This window comes from Lipophrys pholis (genome assembly GCF_963383615.2).
Source record: "Lipophrys pholis genome assembly, chromosome: 3".
In the NCBI taxonomy this organism is placed as follows: domain Eukaryota; kingdom Metazoa; phylum Chordata; class Actinopteri; order Blenniiformes; family Blenniidae; genus Lipophrys; species Lipophrys pholis.
This window is the reverse complement of record NC_137627.1, coordinates 22,861,641-22,884,141: the sequence shown is the minus strand read 5'-3', so window position 1 is coordinate 22,884,141 and position 22,501 is coordinate 22,861,641. Positions and strand designations below refer to the sequence as shown.

The 22,501-nt window shown below is 43.0% G+C and overlaps 1 protein-coding gene across 2 annotated transcripts in view; it reads right to left on the bottom strand.

Annotated features, from left to right (window-relative positions):
- The window catches only part of nova2 (NOVA alternative splicing regulator 2), a 90,559-nt gene extending 68,547 nt beyond the window's left edge, over positions 1–22,012 (bottom strand). Inside the window, exons 1-2 of one of the 2 annotated variants that reach the window (XM_080459414.1) lie at positions 21,057–22,012; positions 18,480–18,548 (exon numbers count right to left, since the gene is read on the bottom strand). In XM_080459414.1, the coding sequence (XP_080315540.1) occupies positions 18,480–18,548; positions 21,057–21,213 (226 nt within the window). In that variant the 5' untranslated portion in view covers positions 21,214–22,012. The remainder of the gene's footprint in view (positions 1–18,479; positions 18,549–21,056) is intronic. The other variant, XM_080459415.1, reaches the window with a different exon arrangement.
- Between the last annotated feature and the right edge of the window lie 489 nt (positions 22,013–22,501).

Here is a 22,501-nt window from a genome sequence, read left to right as displayed (position 1 = left end):
TCAGATGTATATGTCGTGCATATTTCTAATTTATTTTAGTCTAATTTAGGCTTTTTTTGTAAAAAAATTTCTCTAACACTGCATCCTGTGTTTCCTCATGTCAGTACACATTTTGGTGGAAATATGAATAAATTGTGTGGTGAAGGAAAAATAACCCAAAAAAGAAAGAAAAAAATTTAAGAAAAAGAAAAAAGAAATACAATGAATATTAAAAAATAGAAATAAAAATACAGAAAATACAAAAATATAATTCTGATTGATTGAAGGCTGTGGTTTCAAAAAGAGTAGCTCTGTTACTATTTCACTAAACGACGGTTTGTTTCTTACTTACAGCCCCATGAAAGATGCCACACACTAGCATTAGCCTGGGCTAGCATTAGGGTTAGTCTATAAGCGACGCTAACGCACAGATTTGAGAGCATCTTCTACGGTGGCCCAGAAGAACACAAAAGTTTACCCACAAATTCAGTTTAATAAAGCGTAACAGTGACTAACATTGCCAATTTGTGAAAAACACAACATTAATCACAACCATCGAGCATCAGCGTAACTTTCACGTAATCAAGACAGTCCGTCAGAAAATATCGTCCCCTCCGTTGTAGGTTAACGTTTTGTTGTGACTTTCGTTGTTGCGTTGTGACTTTAAAAGTTGTGCTGTGGCTTTTGCTGTTATGTTGACCCTTCTGGGCCACCGCACTGTCCCCACTAATTGACTATTCTTTAGAGACAAACGTGGAAAAAGCTGCTAATTTCTGGATCAGTCCTCATCCTGCACTGTCAGATTCACACAGGTAAACATGGAAGCGTCTATTTTGATGGTAATTTCGTTCTCACAATGAAAGCGTCGGAAATCCAAAAGTTTAGGCAGATTTCACCTCGTCGCCTGTGATATTTCTCACACAATCCCGCGCCGTATTCCAGCTGTGCTCCGTGCAGATCCACTGAAGTCAAGCCAGAGTTTCAAACAAAAACAAAAGCACTTTAACTAAAAGCTCCTGCAGCCGTCTATTGTGCAACAAATGTTGTATTTACATGTGAATTCGAGAACGAGTACGGTCGCAGGTGTGCTGGGTGACTCAATAAAGTTTGACATTTCAATTCGTGTTTTGGGAATTTGTACATCAACCAATTCGAGTGAAAACACAGCTTTAATATTCATGGTTCGGTTTTTTGGTTTTGCTTTGTTAAAGAATTACAAACTGAAGCAGAGAAAAGGTTAAAAGAAACTTTTGGATCAATGTGGCTCCATTCAGAGGAAGAAACGCTCTTCTTACAACTTTGTACACTGACGCAGCCTTTTTGGCTGCAGCCGGCTGTTTTTCTCCGACAATGCAGTGAGAGGAAGGAGGAAACACCCAACGCTCCCAGAAAATACACGTTGCCAGGGCGACAACGTCAACACACCGCTGCAACTAACGCTCGTCCTCGCAACCTTACTGCAAAACTACACATCAAAACAGCCCTAAAAAGACAGAAATGAAAAGATTTACATGTATAATATCCTTTGTTTATTTCCCAAGTGATTACATGTTGGTGTCCCCTAGTGAAGGACTGCTATCGTCTAATACACAACTCTGAAATTCAAGAGGAAATATGTACATTAAGCTTTTCCAGATTCAAGAATATATATAATCTGTTATAAGGCTGCGAGTGATAAGAATAACAGGGCGTGTCTTAAAAAACTACATTAAATTACATTCATGCAAGTTTCAAAGAGACATTCAACACATGTTCTCACTGCATGTCAATGTATTTCATCTTATATGTGTAATTTATTTTGTTTTACAATACCTTGATCATTTTTTCTCTTCTACATTATCTATATTCTATTTTGTGTCTCTATTCCAGCTGGATTTGTTAAAGGAAATACTCAATATCATTCAATTTCATGCAGTAGCTTTCATTAACTCTTTGTTCTTTGTGTGTGAACTTTAAGTAGCTTTAAGCAAAGAAATGTACTGTTTTGTAGTTTTTGTATACTGCACTTCATTCTGTCTGAGAAATGTGCTTAAGAGTCAATATTTAAACAGTCAATGTAATAAAATGCCTGTAAACCAACAAACGTGGTTAAGAGGCCTTTGCTTTGCTAAACCTTTTCTTTGAAACACCAGAATTATTCACCTTCAAACAAGATTTCTGGTGTTATGTCTCTTTAAACTGGCCCTGAATCCCACTATCATTCTTCATATTTGATAATCCAGGCCACGAAACCTCAGGAGGCGGATTAAAATAGGATTATTGTAACTTTCGCACAGGAGCTCGGAGCCTCGCAGCTCTGCCGGTCTTTTGTCTGTTACTCAGGTGAACGGCTGCAGAGGCCAAAGTGAAATATCCGTCTGAACTTTTTTGTTTCGGCTTGATATAACAGCCTGTCTCGTCTCTGGACATTGTGATCTGTGATCTGTGCGTTCGGCGCGAAGCGAGTTGATTGCTGGCCTTAAATGAACTTCGTCTGTAGGAAAACGTGCAATTTTCATAATAATAATAATAATAAGACAGGACTGCTAATGTTAGTGGTGCCACGATGTTACGCTTAATGTTGCATTCAGGGTCTCTCATAGTGTAGGAATTTCCATAAGAACATCTTTAAGCTAAAAGTTGTTGTTAATCAGTACATTTGACTGAAGTCCGAGTCATTCTGGAGCTGTTCCAAGGTCACTTGAAGGATACTTTTAGGCTCCTTATAGCTCACGGGGCCGGATTTATGTACAGGAAAGTACAAGAGTCTCCTGCTTCACAAAGCAGGCACAATCAGGCACAAGATTTGTAATATTGTGGTTAAACCGATTATAATTAAATGAGTTTTATTGGCTCATAAAACACCTGTCACACGCAACAGCAGGAGGATCGGCTCAGAGTTTGATGAGTAGAGTCTTTCTGAAGAAGCTCTCGCTCGTCTCCGGCCTTAAAAGGAGCATTAAAAGTAACGGGAGAGGCGGAAAACGTACAATCGAGCCAGAAAAATTCACGCTTTGGTCATCAAGCAGTGACTCAAACGCTGGGGAGTTATGCAATCACCACCTAATGCTTTTAGCACCCGTCACAGGTGTTTTCACCTATTGTGGATGATAGGATCAGACTTTTTCTCACAGCTGTGTGATTCTGCATTCGGTCAGACGCGACGAGGAGCAGCGATGCCCAACAGTTTAATCACACGCTCATTTGTTTATTTACATTGAACTACTGGATTTTTTTTCACTCACTTTGCATTATTTGAAGGCCAAGACTTTGATTTGTTCTCCAAGTTTCCCAGTAGTTGGGATTCTGTGTGGACACTGTTTGCGGGTAGTTACAGTAACTCAATATTGAACTATTGTGGAATACTGCGGCTCAGTTGCTGACAACACAGTGTTTCCACAGGACACTCTTTAAAAGCTGCGGATTAGAACATCGGTTCATAGTGGATGACTGTAAATCTTAATTGACTGTGGTTAACTGATGTAGAGAAATTCATTATTTGCAGATTTTTCCCAAAGACTGAAAAATATATCTTCATGTTTTTTGTGTGTTTGTCTGTTTCCGTCAAATCTACTTCAGGGAATCATGAACTAAAGATGTGAAGGGCTAATTTGGAAGAAAACATACCGAGGGGAAGTGTATTTGTTACAACCTATTAAAACTGTAAAAAGTCTCCTAACATCTGTTCAAATGGCCGTCAAAACAGCCAATGACTGACAAGAGAAGTAATTTACAGACATCTGGCATCATTAATTTAATATTATGGTAATTTAAGGCTTTAAAATATATATTTAACTGTGAGCATTAGCACATGGGGGGGTGACGGAGTGCGAAATGCATTCTGGGTAGTAAACAAACAAAGCTAACCGCGCGAATCAGAAGAAGCAGACGCAGAACGGAAATATCTTGCAGGCAGACGTGGAGTAGAGAGGAAGAAGTAGTAAGGAATTAGCTCATTGATATCTGCTCTGAAGACTACATATCGCGGTTGTTTGTGGCGACCCATTAGCCACAAGCTAACTAGCCTAGCCACACTAACCTTAAAGCGGCGGGACTTCCGGTTTCAGTCCGGACCAATCAATGAGCCATGTTTCTTCTTTACTTCCTCTCTGGTCAGTGTTTGTGCTAGGCGACAGCGCCCCCAAACCAGCAACTGGTGTAATTGCCTGACGTTTTCTCAGCGGTTTGGTTCGGTCTCAAAAGTGAATGTGAACACCACCCGAAACAAATGAAGGTGTGAAGCTCCCCCCAAGTGCACCGAGTCCCGGACTATCCGAAAGTGAAAGGCTCACTGGTGAATGAACTGTATCTGAAAACTTTTGCCAATTCGAAACAAAAAGATTACATCCTCTACCCCTTTATGCCGGTCCGTTACCCTGCCTGTGGATCAGTGGAACAGATAGAAAAGAAAACCGATCCACCGTAGTGCTCATGGGCAGTGCCAGAAATGTGCAAGAAATTCTCAATTCTACTTGTGTGCATTATTATGTGCTACTGAGATGAAACTGAGTAATATTCAACTGGCTGAGCAATGTAAATACTCTTCATGGGTTTTTTCCTATTTGTAATCCTGTTTTTGTTTTGAGGCTCCTGTTTGTTGTTACTTATTTGTTGCTCCAATTTGCTGCCTATTTATATCGCTATATATCTGTGTGAAAATCACTCTGTCCACTTTGCTGCTGCGACACTTCAATTTCTCACTTGTGGGAACAATAAATGCTAATCTAATCTTAATCTGATAGTTTCAGAAAAGTTGTGTCTAAATGGAAATGGGGAACAAAAAATGTTCTTTTCCAACCGTGGAAACAGGCCAAATGCTACGGACGTTTACAGTTTACTGGACCTGAAACTCGGTGAATCCAAAGTTGTGATCCGTGTCTTTACTGCTTTATTGGACTTTAAGACACCAGGTTTTTAGATTGGCAGAATAACCTTGCGTGCTCAGGTGGAACATGCAACCTCCACACAAAGACCTCAAAGCAGCCATCTTCTAACCACCGTGCAGCCCTCAATCAAACATCTGGCAGTTTTTAGGGGTGAACTGGTGAAAACTTCCCACACCCTCCAAAAATGAAGAACCACTGCGTTGCCACAACAATGACAGAAGGTTTAGTTCTTGTTACTAAAACTAAAACATGTTCTGATATTGCACACTGCATTCCTCCTCAAATGAAGTTTGTTTTTCTGTCAAACACTGCAAAGATCCAAGAAAATAACTCATCCCTCCATCTTTTTCTTTTTTTCTTTTTTTTTTGCAATGGCCAAACCCTGGTGCCGCTCCTCCGGGCGATCTGCACATCGGAGCGAGGGACGGCGGTGTTGCTGGGTGGGCTCGGCTCTCGCCTCACACTCCTCAGCCAAGTCAAAGCAGGAAACCCGACACTCCCCGGCCCTATCCTCGGCTCGGCGAGTGATGAAATACACACTGCAGGCGGCTCGCACATGGATGAAAAGAAGAGAAAAACCATCCTAACCTCAGTTTACCTTCCCGCTGACCCGGCCAATAATATTCTGGCCGGCTGCGTTAAAAAGCTCACGTTAATCTGATTTCCCTCAAGTGCATTATGAGGCCCGGCGGCGTCTCACCGTGATTCTGCGCTAAATTAAGAGGATCCCCCCCCTCCAAAAAAAAGGCTGTAAAATAACCACGTGATAATGACCCTCTCCTCAATCCTCACTGGGATAAAAGCTTCGGCATGCTGCGTATTAAGTTTTCGACTAGTTTGCGCGAGGCTTCTGGGTCATGTTTGATTGAACCACAAGATGTTGAGCCATTCTGTCAGTTGGAGCTTCGCCTGTCCAACTTTTTCACATCGATCTGCACATTATTTCTCTTTTGATCGTGATCTTTTTCACCCTAAAGGCTCATTAATGTATGTCTGCACTGCGTCCAGAGAAGGAGGGGGAATTGAGGGTGGAAGTGACTATATTTGGTAACTTCCGCCTCTGTTTATGTTTCCTTCAAAACAAAACAGAAAACAATGGTAGGAAATGCAGAAAAATTGAACAGGAACAAAATACAATTTTTCTTAGTCTGTAGTGTTTCTCCACAGTTGTTGGCACTTTTGCATTAGAAAAGAATCTTCATGCTCTTGACTGATGCATTCATCTGTGAAGTATTAAATAAAAAGGTCAATTTGCACATATATTAGTGATGGGAAGTGTTAAAGAGTTTTAAGTTGTTTTTTTTACCAGCCTCACAAACCACTGCTGCCTCCGACTCGGCCTTTTTCTCAATTACAACTTAAGCACCACCTTCATGTGAGTTAACAGCCAGACTGAAGGAAGTTACACGGTTACAAGCACACAATGTTTCTACACACTGAGCCTGAATCAGCCTTAATACTGAAATCCATATGGACGTTAATAAACTGCAGCAGGTGGAGCATTAAGGCAGCAAACCTGCAAATATTCCACAAGATAGAAGACGTTCATTCATTCACTCATTCATACGTTGTGAAGGCGTCTCAGCAGGTTTGTTCAGTTTTAAAGGACGTCTTGTAGTGAAAACGGGAACGCTTGAGTTGAAATTTGGACGCTTGTTTACATGATCATGGTGTTGAGAATCTCGGAAAATTAGGCTTTTTGTGGAAAGAAAACGATGAGGTTTTGGAAACGCACTGGTCTCAATATAAAAAGGAAAAACTGCTTTATTCCTGAAACTTGCAGTCCTGAACTACGGTCGTAGTAAATAGTTCTGCGTGTCTGTTGATCGACGATGTTATTGAGCACAATATTCAGTGTTTCTGCAGTTTTCAAATCGATCATTCTGGTGTCAACAGGATCTGAACTGCTGAACAAGCTGCTACAACACACCAATAATAAAAAAGAAAAACATTGACTTTCATTAATACGAGCTAGTTAAGCTTCACTATATGTTTTTTTATTAAGACTGACTGATTGTTAAGCGTATCTGATGACTGCATGCTTGTTAGGCGAGTGGTGAAACGCCAGCAGCGGTGACGTGACTGTGAACTTGCTGTCTGAGATTTTAACAATGCTCACAGCGCCACTTTGTTCCCCGGCTCCAGAAACCGTCACATGACGGTCCTGAAACTGTCTTTTGTTTTCTCCTCCTTACCTTTCTGTTCATCCTCCCCTCCCCTCCTCCCTCCCCCTTCCTTCCTTCCTTCCTTCCTTCTCAATCTAAGTCACCTCCCATTTTCTCTGCAGTGACCCACTTTGAGTAGGAAGCCTTGGACTGACCTGCTTTAGATGGAGGCTATCTAATTATAACCGGCCCGTATTAATAAGGCAGGGGAATTGGTAAATATGAAACACACACACACACACACACACACACACATGGATAGAGCCATCACGCTCGGAGACGCCTCCTCCGCCAGCAGGTCGTTTCCGACGTCTCATAAACAAGCCTCCACGCACCTTGTTGACGTGACTCATCTCTTATATTAGAGGATGTAATGAGCGACTCGCGCTCGTCACTTGTTATCTGTTGCATGGCAACGCTTGTGCACGTTACCATGGCGAGCATTAAAAAGTATATTTTTAAATGCTGCGCATGACGAGACGGGATCAAACTCCAAGGAGTCAAACTTAAGATTCTCCAAAAGTGCACGATGACAAACAGTTAACAACTGAGATGAGGATTTCAGGTGCGCCCGTGTGCGGCGCTGATAAAGGAAACAGCAGATTTCCATCCTCCTCTTCGTCGGCCACTGTCGAGGTTTTTTAGGTGAGTTACGCAACACAGCCCGGATCACATTTGGAAATAAGCCTTGAGCAGCTTTGACAACTGCCATGACTCAATTTTCTGAAATACCAATGTCCATATTAAAAGCCGCGATGCACAAGCTGCCTCCTCCTCCTCCTCTTCCTCCTCCCACACTGCAGCACGGTTTACAAGTTTTCATCAAAGTCCCTCAACTTTTATCAAATGCATCTACTGATAAAAAATAAAAGTCTGCAAACCCTTTCGAAATTTCTGTTTCTCTTGATGTTGGTTCTCGTTTGAACGGTAAAGCTCGGAGACTGTGTGACATTCAGGAGCCTCTTTTACTCTGCAGCAGCTCTGACGAGCGACAGCAGCAGATTTCAGGAGGAGATTTCACAGTGTGACACAAGTTTGCATCCATGCTGGAATAAAGGTTGTTGGTCACTTCAAATAAACGCAACTCTGATTGTTGAGGGAAACAAAATACTATTGTGACGGGTCACTTCTTACTTTGAAGATATGTCAGACTTGTGTTGACTAATTCTCTTTATTTCTGCAAACTGGGATTATTAATGTTTTTTCGCGTTTTCCCAGCAAAACAAAATGCACTTTTAGTTGACGACACGCAGGATCGCTGAAGTTTTACGATAAATACAGGTTGAGGTGCAAAGTTGAGTGTCAAAGATTACTTTTCCTCCCTGCGTTTGAGGAAGAATAGCTGTACTTTGTTCTTCATAAATATATTGAACTGACTCTTCCGGTTTTCAAAATGATCACATTTCTTCACGCTGAAGTTATTTAGATTAATCATGGTTTCCTGTTTCTATATCAAGAATAAAAAAAATCTTTCTACAATAAAGGTTTTGGATAGAATTCATCTTGGCCTACATAAAGATGAGCGAGATCAGTATATTTTTTTATCACTGAGAAATTAATGTAAAAGTTCATTTTTGCCAAATTTGTTTCCATTTCCAAACCTCATCTATCTACCTGTCATGGCCACAAATGCTAATTCTATGTAATTATAGCCCCGTGCTCCATTCAGCATGTCAGCCCCCCCCCCGGCTACAGGTGATGCTCCTGCGCGCTGATCCGTCCAAACATAATAAGCAGCTGCAGGCTCTTGCCGTCATGTCTGACCCGTCAGTGTCAACGCTGACCTGGAAATCCAATAGAGGTCACGCATCTCTCACCCACACGTTATCCCCCCTCACAGCTCAGCAAATTAAAAAGTGCTGGTGTAAAAAAAAAAAAAAAAAGCTTGTGGGCGTTTGAGCAAACTGTCTCAGGGTGACCTGCAAAGTTTTGTGGAAAAAGTTCAGTTTTTCTCTACAGATGCAGAAAAAAAAGCAAACTAACAGATCGAGAAATATCGCTAAAATGATGTGCCAGTATATTAGATCTTATGTTCACTGACGTTACATCAATTAGTGGGAGGAAGATGCTCTATAATCTGTACGTTAGAGGAGGAAGATGCTCTATAATCTGCATGTTACTGGAGGAAGATGCTCTATAATCTGCATGTTAGATGAGGACGATGCTCTATAATCTAGATGTTAGAGGAGGAAGGTGCTCTATAATCTGCGTGTTAGAAGAGGAAGATGCTCTATAATCTGCATGTTAGAGGAGGGAGATGCTCTATAATCTGCATGTTAGAGGAGGAAGATGCTTTATAATCTGGATTTTAGTGGAGGAAGATGCCCTATAATCTGGACGTTAGTGGAGGAAGATGCTCTATAATCTGGATGTTAGTGGAGGAAGATGCCCTATAATCTGGATGTTAGTGGAGGACGATGCTCTATAATCTGCATGTAATGGAGGAAGATGCTCTATAATCTGGATGTTAGTGGAGGAAGATGCTCTATAATCTAGATGTTAGTGCTTACTTGAAAGGCAACCAAAAAGATAAACTACCATAATGCAGAGACACAAAGTCCTTAGCAGTGGAATCTAACACGTATTTATGCAGCGACTGTCGAGACAAGAGGATGCTGATGTTGCATTCTAAGCAAAGATCCATCCTGCTGCCGTGAGTTCAGAATTGATGAGGCACTCCTCTTACGTCAAACAGGAGTTTACTGGAAAAGTAACTGAGCTGCACGTAGCGGCTCTGCAGCTCTCTCCTTCACAGTAACAACTGGTAACCAAAGGTTAAAAAAAAACTTTCTGCCACTCGTATGGGGAATTTCTCTGATGAAACCACCTCAGCAGTGAGCTGAATGGGAACATCAGCATGATGTCGGGCTCATTGTTCAACGCTACTATTTTCTACCATTTTTTGATATGAAGATTTGTCAAACACCCCCCCTCCACACACACACACACGCACACACACACATTACCCCGCCACCACCTCACCCCACCTCCCTCCATGTGCAGCGGCTCCTTCACGCTGACAGCATAATGAGCATGTAAACTTTCAGTCCAAATAAGAACAAGACAAACACCATAATTACAGCAGTGCTGCTTGTTACTGATTAGTTCTCACTGTTTTATCTGTCAGAAACTATCATTGTTATTGGGAGAAGTTTGGTGGGTTCCGGAACAGGCAGCAATGTAACGGTGCATTCATGATCAAGTGGGAATTTCTGACTTTATGGGGGAGCGGAGAAGTATATAAATAAATATCATCTAGTATTTTTAGTATAAAGTCGTATTTTGACATATTTCAACATCATAACAGTTGTGGACGTAAATACCAGCCAAACAACTGACACTAACAGGGCTGCACAACATATTGCAAACGTATCATCATTGTGATATTTGCAGTCAAATTAATGCAATAAATGATGTTTCCATGCATGTCGACATATTTGGCCAATCAGGCGAAGAGCACTGGATTGTGACAAGAACGGTTAATTAAAGTATCTTTAACCCTTGAACTTTTCAGCTCTTGTTAATTGTTCTATTTCTTATTTTTGCCTTTTTTTCTTTTCTTTGTTATTTCCGGGCATTTCCGTTTTTATCTTTCCTTGATTTTAATCCATATTTACCTCGCTAACTTTACATGTTGGTTAATGTGAAACACTTTAAATTGCATTGTGGGATTAAAGCTGCCCTGTTTTGTCCGACGACAAACAGGTGTTGATCTGTAATATGACCCCCTTTAAAAAATAAAAACCCAATGTATTGTAGAGTACTGGATAACAATGTGTGTGTTTGTGCGTCTGCAGCTGAGTAACTACAGGGTTCCTTGGTGGAGCTTTTTGTTTTCACTCCTCTAGGCGTTCACAAGTCCCTGCAGCTACAACTCACACAGGAAGTGCACATATTTTTCCTTGTGCCCGTTGAGAGGATTCCAGAAATAGTAGAGATTTTTCTGAATAACGGATTGAAAACGTGTCTGTGAGAAAGTCGGTAATGAACCGACTGTGAGGGTCATGGTCTGATATTTAAAACAAGGATTAGACACAAGTGTCAAAGTGATACCAGGATTCATCAAATGGTGCAAAAACTACTGGACGTCCACGCCGAAGTGTCTTTGGCTCGATACGAGAAGGCTGTGCTTCCAATAAATGACAAACCTTTCTCCACAACAATGTAACTGGATGAGTAAACAGCCCAATCGGTTGCTAAGACCCCCGCAGGCCCAGAATAGGCTCCCGATGCCGGGGGATTGGTGGGTTTAAATCCTGGGATCTGGTGTCTGCGGGCCAGCGGAGTGTCGGCGAAGGTTACGTGTGGCACTCCCAAACACTCGTCACGCCAACAACATCACCCCAGCAGAAGCGGACCCCCCCCCCCACCCCCCCAAGTTTTCTCAAGGAAATGAAATCTTCAGTCCTCCAGAGCCCACACCAGATAATCCACTTCGACTGCCACAGTCATGTCCAGAGCTGAGCAAGAAAATATCTACATTTAAAATAGCTTATGGCTGTCTGACTGTCGATGGTGGAAATCAGGTTTAAAACACCGCCGCTGGCAATCAGGATTTCTACGCTCAGTTTAAATTCATACTTTATATACTTACGTTAAATTCACACTCGTGCGTCATATCTCAGCTGGGACGTCACAGTCGTGATCATAGTGATCCATCGTGACTGTGGAATGTCGTTGACTACACCTACTGGCTTGAAAAATACTGTAAATGTTTGTAAAGTGTTTTTGTGGACTAACCATTAGTGTGAATGTCCATCTGGTTAAGAACCTGCCTGTTTGTTGTTGCATGTGGGCTGCTGAAAACTTGAATTTCCCTCAGGATCAATAAAGCATCTATCCGTCCATGTTAAACAGCTCATTTAAAACGACGTGCTTTATTTAATAGTTCCTGCCAGGTTACATAGGTCCAAATGCATTTATTTATTGCTATTTAGTGCATCGTAGTTTTCCCAAACTGCCTTTTAAAAGTAGATTAACTTTCGTGAAATTTAGTGAAAAGAAGAGACTTTAACTTTGGAATTTATTAAACGATGCAGGTAAAAAAGACACCTGTACAACAACTCCAATCGTTTTACCATCAACAACAACGTTTTATTGGATCGTTTAAATTTCAATAAAATTCCTTAGGCGTCATGTCTCGTATGTATCTATACCATCCATCATTTGTAGTACAACTGAAAAAAACAAAACAATAAATAGGTTAAAAAGTTGTTTGTTTCAGGAGAACAAAGTTAATTTCTATCAGAAGTTGCGTCAGAATAAAGGTCACGGTATGAGAGCTGACTCTGTGTTTAAGTCTGAGGATATATAAGGCAACAAAAGCCTGTCGAGCTGCAACAGGAAAGTGTCTCTGATAAAGGTCAGCGTTTCTATAAATGTGTTGATTGCTGCTGCTGTCACGCCTACAAATCATACAAATATGCAGGAATAATTAAAACGGGAGAAAGTGTCTGATAAAGCTCATCTCAAAGCCAAACATCGTTTCAACAGAAAGATTTCTTCCTAAATATCCAGAAAGTGACAAACGAATTTGATTCAAAACAAAGCATTTTTTGACCAATGACAGAGAAATGAAGTCTTTTCTTGTATTAGAGGCTTTAAGTTTCGCATTAAAACGTATTTTATCAATTTAATTTATCTCCAATACACTTTTTAAAGAATAGACATAAACATGTCTTTTTATTGTCTATTCTATTATCATTGCTTCATTTAGGGGGGCTGGGGGCGGGTCCTACCATACCTACATACATAGAGCCCCCTTGCTGGCGCATCAGGTTAAGTTCTCAGGGTCTTGGGTTCAAATCCCACTTGGATGAGTGTCGATCTCAACATCTCCGGTCCAAGTTACAACGGCAGTAAAACAGAGGAGCAGGAACAGACATATGAGTTCACCCCCAGATATAAGGAGGAACTACTGAAAGCTGTAAACATAGATACCATGGATCTGATGTCACAATCTGCCCTTATAAACTCATATGGGTCAAATGTAAATGTGAACCCCACATCAGGGAGGGGAGGGGGTCTTAAGTGTATTAGTGTGAACACAGCTTTAGCCGATGAATGGGGGGCGGGGGGCGGGGGGGTCTGGTATGGCGGCTCGGAGCTCTGGGGAGTTGGAAAATATTCATCTCCCCTAAGTAGGGAGAGTTAAAGGGAGCAGGCTTTGTCTAACACCCCCCCTTCAGTGCTTTTCTCTTTTGTTGGAAGGTAGTACACACACACACACACACACACACACACACACACACACACACACACACACACACACACACACACAGACACACACAAGTGAAGCTCTCCAGCAGTGAGCCTCTGACCAGCTGTCTTGGCTCTGAAAGACCGCCATCGTCCCCCATATACACCGAGCGCTGGTGGAGGAAGGCAAGCAGGAGCAAATCTCTCTATTTTTATCATTCCCTCCGCCTCGATCCTCCCCTTTTCCCATGCCGTTCAAGCCAATTTGGATTTGACATTTCGCCGTGCAGACGGCGTTCCACTTCTTCTTTTTAAAATAAAAATAATTTCATCACTCTAAATTCATGCGAGCCGCATAAATCATCAAATATTTAGAGGAGAAACGAGAACATAAAAAAGTGGTTTCTCAGAGTGTAACTTCATACAAACTGATGGAACCCGGTGGCCTGATTGGAACGATGCTCCCTTGGTGATCGCAGCCTGTGCTTCACAATCAGAGTTGGTTTGTGTTTAAAATCGACAGAAATAAAATGATGGAAAGAAGAAAGTTTCTTTTTGGATTTCTAATAATTTGTTAGCTTGCGTGACAGCAGATGGAAAAGTGACTGAAAGAAAACAAAAACAGTGAGAAAGAGAGAGAGAGAGAGAGAAAGAGAGAGAGAGAGAGAGAGAAAGAGAAAGCCAACTGCGTAATTTGTCACACAAACAAACCTCCTGCCGTTGGAATTCAGTTTGAATAGAGATTTAGCGGAGAGCCAATCGGCGGCCTCCATCACTGAAACCTTCGCCGTCATCATGGTGTCTGCATAGAAATCGAAGTGGACGCCGCCGCGGTGGCAGCGGCGGCGCAGCGAACAAAGATAACCGAAGCAGGCGGCTTCTTTCCCTCATTCTGTGGGTGTGTGTGTGATAATCGGTGTGTATTGTTCCCGGTCCGAGCCCGTTTCAGGGGGATGGGGAAGGGATCTGGGGGGGTGGAGGCGGTGGTGGGGGTGGCTCCTTTCAAAGTCGTCGTCCTCCCTGCGACGGCCCTTTCATCGCCCCCTCATCCATATTTATCGCCGCCCTGCTCTCCTCACCTATCAGAGAGCGGCTCGCCACGACCGACATCTCGCTCCGCCAATCCCGCGCCTCCATTTGAGGAACTGTTACCACCTCTCGGCGCCTTCACCCCACCCTGTACAATGGCTGCCTTTTTTTTTTTCTCTTTTCTTTTTTTTTTTTTTTAGTTTGACGCAGTGGATAGAAAAAACAAAAAAAAGGAGATCGAGGAGAAGGGGGAGGGGGAGGAGGAGAGCTGCAGCTACTGGTGGCCGACTCTTGCCGACGGCGGCAGCGAATCGATCGGCGGCCTCGGGGAAACAGTTGCAGAGCGAGCGTCGTCAATGGCAGCCGGCGATTGATGAAAGAGGGGCGGGAGGAGGACGGCGCGATGGGCGAAGGAGGGTGAGGAAGGAGGAGGAGGAGAGGGAAGAGGAGGGCGCAGTCGTGATGGTCTAAAGTAGAGCATGATTAGTATGGATGAGGAGGAAGAGGAAGAGGAGAGGGTTGAGAGAGGAGCTCCAGGGTGAACAAAACAGGGCCGCCGCAGTGGAGAGCGACGTGTTCCGGCCGAGCCGCAGCACAAGTGTGAGATCTATAACTCACTTCACACCAACATCCATTCACTTTTAGTTTTACACTTTTCTTTTGTTTTCTGACTGTATCGATTTTCTGGCATGAAAATTCCTTTTGTTAAACTGTTTACGAGACTTCCTCTTCATAAAGGTCATTTATATAATGAAGGGATTTGATTTGTGAAATAATCTGCGAGCAATTTGAATGAATTTATGTTCCCACGTGTCAAAGAAAACCATTTAAAGTCAGACGACGCAGGAAACTGCCTGTTGCTTTTCAGCCACTGTGTTACTTTGTTTTTGCTATAAAATCACTAGATCTCATGTGGTGCTTTAAATGAAACCTATAACATGAACTTGATCTGTGCTCAGAGCCGAAAGTTTGGCTTCTTCCTCATCAGCCGGGTCGGTGTGAGGAAAGATGTCCTCCTTTCTGTGTGGATGGACCCAAAAAACATGCAGAACTCAGCTCCGGCGGCAAAACTGGGATCGATATGATCGTGTGTGTGTGTGTGTGTGTGTGTGTGTGTGTGTGTGTGTGTGTGTGTGTGTGTGTGTGTGTGTGTGTGTGTGTGTGTGTATGTGTGTGTGTGTGTGTGTGTGTGTGTGTGTGTGTGTGTGCGTGTGTGTGTGTGCGTGCGTGCGTGTGTGTGTGTGTGCGTGTGTGTGTGTGTGCGTGCGTGTGTGTCCATCAGCAGTGCAATACATCATCTACCTACCGCTCTATCTCCCTCAGCATCTTCAAAAGTGCATTAACTTCGATTAATTGCGGCGAGTCCGACCCCTAACCTCCACCACAACCGACGCAGACCTCAAACAAAACCTCAGAAACGCCGTCTGGCCTCATCAGGTCGAGGCTCGAGAACTACCGGTCTCCGCAAGGTCAGTCTTTATAGCAGGAGAGAGGTAACACACACACACACACACACACACACACACACACACACACACACACACACACACACACACACACACACACACACACACACACACACACACACACACGTCTGAGTCCCGTCACGTCACCATCGAGGGCGTATGGAGGCCCCAGTCCATCCATTTACTAGATGAACGTATTACATCTCACACAGAAGAGAAGAGACGACCACTTTCCTATAACACAAAGTGATGAACGTAGAAAAGAAACGAAAACAAGCAAACTTTTCTTCCCACCCCTTTTTAAACCTGTAAGTGGCCCACTCGTATGTCGGTGAGCTCACCACCTACATAAAAAGAAAAAAAAGAAAAAAAAAATACATCCAATTTATTTATTTTTGCGCTTACATAAGACTTGTTAATGGCTTATACAAGCGGTTCTTTTTCCCCTGGAAGCTGCATTTTGTTTCAAACCGGACTCCTTTCTATCAGGCTGAAAGGCTGCTGGCGGGTCCAGTGGTCAGTGACAGATTCAGCTCAGAGTGTCGGCGGAGACTTTTAACTGACTGTGAGCTGAATTCTGCTTTTCCATCTATATCTATACGGCCGCTGCTTCTGGAACACTTAATGCCAAGATTTACACTCATAAAAGGCATAAAAGCAGGATGTGATTGGTGTAATAAAGCACAACGGGATATTTCTGATGCAGAATGGAAGTTAAAGAGCAGTAAACTGAGAGGAACTCATGTACATTTGATTAAAACACAACTTCTTGATGTTTTTTGCCGTTTACTTGTAATCGTCAGAGGATTTCCACTAAAAAAAAGTGTGGCGACAGCTCAGCGTCAGTCCAATTTTTAAATACATTTATTTTACACATTTTGTCCGGTCCGCTTGTTCAGAAACAATTCTCTAAAGAAATGACTCCAGAGTCTACGGCATGTTTTCTGTTGCTTGTTTTTAACCAAATGTGTTGTTGTCCACCCACAAAAAAACCTTAATGCACCTTTTATTTGGGAGGTCCACGGCAAAAAGTTAAACCCATGCATAAACCTGAAAACCTGCCAACGTCAGAAGTGGTGAAACAAGCTTCAACGGAGCCCCCGTATGTTTAATCGTCCTTGGCAAATGAATTGATTGAACGTCGTATTTAAGGAGATTTAATTCATTCTTTCCGATCACGTAAAAGCTTTTAGCTCAAGATAAACTCTCGTCGAACTCGGTGTCACTCGCACTTTTTTTTTGTTTTGATTCAAAGAAATTAAGACAATAAAACGGGGTTGCTCATAACATGTGGCTCAAGTAATAATTAAAATAAAATAATTTCAGACGAGGTTCAGTGTGTTGCTGCCGATGGGTATCCCCTCCATTTTGTGTTTTTTACCAAAATCCCCTCCGCTTTGACTGGTCAATCCATCGCAGCTTTTTTTGATCCCTGCAGGGATGGTTTGCCAAATCGGCAACAAAAGTCACAGCACACTACGCCAGAATTTTCTGCATGTTTTGTTGTGGTTTTTTGTGCTTCCAATGGTGCGGTACCGAATATCCAGCAGGAGAAAAAGATGATGAAAAAGCGTAGTAATCTTTGCCTCTTAAAGAGACAGGCACACAGGGAAAAAAAAAAAGAAGAGAAAAAAATCCCAAACAAATAAAAACACCTCCAAAGATTGCACATGAGGGAATTATGACATTTTAACATATTGTGATGAAGTCTTTGTGTATAATCTGAATGTAACCGTTTGAAACGTAATCAAATATTAACCACGAGCTTGTTAAGTTGTCTCTAATCATAAATGTACGCTATGAGAGGAAATCTGGATTCCTTTCATACTGAGGCGAGGGGGGGGGGGCTGCTGGAGTTCGAGGAGGTGCAGAGATAACAATGAATTTGGTTTGGTGGATTAGGGGGGGGGTCGGGGCGGTGGGACAACAGCAGCTCCTCACTGATCCACCCGTCTTTAAGAGCCGCCGCTCTTTATGAGGGAATCCAGCGATTTACAACCTGCGTTGTCCCGCATTCAGCCGACAAGACTCCTGCTTTCAGGAATCCCCGTCCAGTTTCTTCACACATAAACCCCGCCACAACGACCATCCGGACTACCCGTGAAAACATCCTATCAGGGTTTTGGGTTGGTTTTTTTTGTTCGTCGTCTTTTCAGTGACTTCACAGACAGAAGATCTGGTTCACATGACTACAAAACACTTGTTACGTTTCTAAGGATGTCGCTGTTGGATCAAAAAAACATTTCAGTCGCACAAAAAGGAGAAAAGCATCAGCGGCAGCAAACTGCAGATATCATACAGCACAAAGTCAAGCACAGTGAACTGGGAATGAACATTTCCACATACATCAGCAATCATAATCCCCGGCATTTTGATGATAATGGCTAGCATGAGGTCAAAGGTCACCGGGTCACTCATCTGTGCAGAAATGTTGAGTATCATGGCAAAAGAGAAACACTGAATTTGTACAAAAAAAAAAAAAAAAAGCATGGCAATGGATGTTATGGAACTGATCACATACAATCTAAACAATATCAGCATGCAGTATCCTGAATCATGAGTAGAAAATGAAAATGTTACTTTATATCCTGTTTAAATATCAGTCAGACCGTCTCCCTAACTAATTTGGACTTCTCTTTGCAGAATTTGGCCTTCAAAAACACAACAAGTACAGTATGTGTTGTGACTGCTGACTCGAGTCCTGCATTGAAGAGTGTTAAAGATTACTGAAAAAGAAATAAAAACAAATAGAAGATCAAAATCAAAGTCTGTCTTACCATGAGTCTCAGTTTCTTGGTCAGGGAATACAATGCCTTCAGTTTCAAATAGGGGCTGCAGGAAGGCCACTACAGAGAGAGGAAGCACAGGGGTGGGGGAGTGTGTGTCGTAAACTAATCATACAGAGAAACAACCAATATTATGATCTCTTATAGCAGCACTTTTTTGACTGTTAACTTTACCACTGTGATGGACTTGAAAAACTATAGATGCAAAAAACATAGAGGAAAGTGTCGCCTCTGTTTGTTAGTCGCCGCTTGGTTGAAAATTAAATTATTGAGGCAAAATCCAAACAGTTTAATCCAAAAAATTGCAACCTGTAAATATCAACCATTGATATCGTTGCTCCCCAGATCAGCTAATTACAACAAAAATACAGTTTTAAAGCAGAATTTACTTCACAAGTGACCTAAAGCCAAGCTCTGTTTACCTATCATAGGGGGCTGTAGTGAAGCGCCTGTGTGTGTGTATTTGTGTGTGTGTGTGTGTGTGTGTGTGTGTGTGTGTGTGTGTGTGTGTGTGTGTGTGTGTGTGTGTGTGTGTGTGTGTGTGTGTGTGTGTGTGTGTGTGTGTGTGTGTGTGTGTGGGTGAGCAACTTGTTCACTTTGAAATAAATGTGATGCGATCATCGGGCTGATGCTGCCGGCCGGGGAAGTGTCGACCTGGCAGCGGTGCAGCGGTGAGTTAAAGTCTGGTTGGCCGTGCTCATCATCATCATCATCATCACCATCATCATCATCATCCTTCCAACCTTTTCATTTGTGGAGATGGGCAATTGGCCGGACTGTTACGCAGGCAGGAGGAAGGTTCCCCCGAGAGCCGGACTTTTGCTTTTTACGTATAATGAGGAGGAGCCTTGAGTGCTGCATCGATCTGCGGTTAAACACTGCTGGCTAACCTGCAGCTCACCCCTCTTCTCTCTCTCTCTCTCTGTCTCTCTCTCTCTCCATCACTCCCTCACTTTAATTATTCCTCCTGAGGACGGCCGTCATGTTTCCTGGAGGGACTTTAAGAATCTGTTAAAAATGAGCGTCCCTTCTGTCCTTGCCAGGGCAAAGTCGTCCAAAAATACACCGAGCAACGACACTCGGTGATGCTCAGGAGTTCGCAGTGAAGTGTTGCTGTGCTCCAAAGGGACGGAGCAGTTTACAAACACACTATATCAAATTGACTGGTGTCCTTTTATTGAGCTAAATATAAATAGTTTGTTTCAATAAAGGTAAATCGTGGTTACAGTGAAACCACATGCTGACCCCATTTAATACAATCAAGGGTCCTCGCTATAAGACATTTTACACAATTTTTTAAAATTTTTTTAAATAAATGTTTTAATCCTGGCAAGGATCAAATCTGGCAATACAATTTAATTCAACAGTCCTCTTATCAGCCCAATGATGGCATTAAAATGGTTGTTACTACAATGTATGCTTAAGAACAGCTACACAACTGATACCTGTTTTCTATCGTCAGATTTAACAGCCTGAGTCTCCTAAAAATTAAAATTCGTCTCACATTTATATCATCTTGCTTTGAAAACATGTCTCTCCTGAGCTGACATGCACTGTGCTGTTTGGTAAATGTGACATTTAGAAAGGTGTATTGCATGTCCAAATGTGCATGATGGAGTGCATGGCCGGGGTATGCTCCTGATGGTTGTAATGCCGGGTGATGGGAATGTTTGGCGCATGACAGCATGTAAACAAAAAAACCAAATATGGTGATTACCATGGTGACATGTTCATACCTCATCCAACCAAATGAAGAAACATCAGCAGACATTTTTATTTATTTATATATATATTTTTTTTTTTAGCGAGGGAGGAAGAATTACCTCTGGTAATAAAACGCATTGTGAGAATAAAGTATAACGCGTCGCTGGCTGGTGCAATACGGCGCATTGAGCGTCTGTCTGCTGCTCTCTGCTTCGCCACGGGCCCGCTTCTTAATACGACTCGCTTGTTTATCCGCTTGTATAATTGTTCACAAAGCGGCGATGGTGGCTGATGTGTGAGATTATCACAAGGTCATCCGTCGACGGGATGAAACCCACTGCGATCACGCACTCGCTTCCAGCCTGATCTGGCTTTCACTTGTTTACATCCTGATTGTGGCCCCAGCATGGCCGCGAGTCAAGATAAAGACGCATTAAAAAAATATTCTAATAATAATCTAAAAAAAAATAAAAAATACTAATACACCGTATTTCGGTGCGTCTCTGGTGATTCGAGAAGGGAACCCGACGACTTCCCTCCAAATCCCCCTTTCTCATTGTTTCCTTTCCATCAAAAGCAGCGAGCCGTGATTATTCTAATGCTGATGGAAAAAGACCGCCGCTCATGGCGAGGCGATTTAAAAAAAAAAAAAAAGAAGAAAAAAAAGCGTCTGAATAGAAGAAGCTCGGTGGCTGGAACCTACGTTTCTTAATTGTGTAACAGTCGCCAATGCTTCGGTTTCGCCTACATCAACCTGCTCTCCGCCATGCACGTTTCAGCGAGACCCCCGCACGAGCTGTGCCCGCCCCGCTCCCCCCCCCCCCCCCCCCCCCCCCCCCCCCCCCCCCCCATCGCCGCTCTTACCTCCCGTGTTCGTGCGCTTGGTGCTGCTGGCCTCCGTCGGGGTCTCCAGCGGTCTCTTGCGCGAGTCCGGAGGGTCGGACTCCATGTGCGGTTGTTGATTGTGATGGTGAGGATTTGAGAAAATGCCGTTTTGCTGTACTGCTCCGCCGGCCATCATTTTCTCGAGCTTGCTCTTGGATGCTTGGGCTGCGTTTGCGTTTTAAATCCCCCCTTTTCTCTCTCTTTTTCTTTTTTTTCTTTCTCTTTTTACGCAGCGTAGCCGTGCAGACGAGTCCTCGGAGAAGGCAAGAGCGATTTGGGGAATCGGAAAAGTACGCCCGTTTCTTACGGTTCTGCTGCGCGTTTCTCCGTGGTGCGCTGTGCGTAACGGAGAGATGCTGCGCAGAAAGAAAGCGAAGGAAACGCAGGAGCGGCTCAGAAAGAGAGAGCGAGAGAAGGAGAGAGAGATGGACAAAAAAATCCGAAACCTCTGCGGATGGAGCGTCTTCGTAAAAAAAAAAAGCGTGCAAACGGAGCTTCAATCTCCCATCAACTGTCGGATATGCGTGCTAGGATATGTGTATCATTCCGCTCATGTCAGGCAGTGCAGGATGGTGGCGCTCCTCTGCGAAACGGAACAATAAATAAAACAAAACAAAAACAAAAAGACAAAGACCAAATCACCCGAGGAGCGAAGGAAGAGAAGAGAAAACAGGGAAAGTCGGCTCAAGCAATAATGATGATCCAAAAAAGAAAACAAAACAAAAAAAACAAAAGGAAAATCCGAGATAAGTATTATTTCTTTCTTGTGATCCTGTCCTGGCTCCGAGCGTGACGACACCCGGGGGGCGCGAGGAGGTGTCCGGAGACGCGGGGCTTGGAGGAAAGTACGCGGAGAAAAGAGACGTTTTGTCCTGCTCGGTGAGTCGCTGAAGATGCTGCAGTCTTGCGCTCAGAGCATCATCCCTCCTCTGACTGGCTGCGGGAGGACGCGCAGGGGAGCGGCTGACGTCACAGGGCCGCGCGGTGCCTTCGTGTCTCCCCGAAACGTCGGAATTCTCCACTGTACGCGCGCAGACGCGTCACTTTGGAGGGAGAGAGTACTTTTCACTACTTAAAAAAAAAAATTCTAAATTATTCCCCTGGGGAGAAAAGACACTGTCTTCTTAGCAAATAAAAAAAAAATAAAAAAAGAATATAACAATATATATAATACATTGGGGAAAATTGTATTATGAGAATTGGCGTCCAAAAGTCTGATAAAAGCAAATGAATGATGTGTTTGATAATATAAAACTCAATTTAGTTAAGCAATTACAAAAAACTAAACAAAAATAACCCCCACACAAATCTCAGCCTTACAATTCCGCTTGCTCCTTCTTTCCGACGCTCCCTGAAGGCATCACGATAGAAAGTAAAGGGAGCGACGCCTCCGTCGAGACGCGATTGGCTGAGGCTGCATTTCT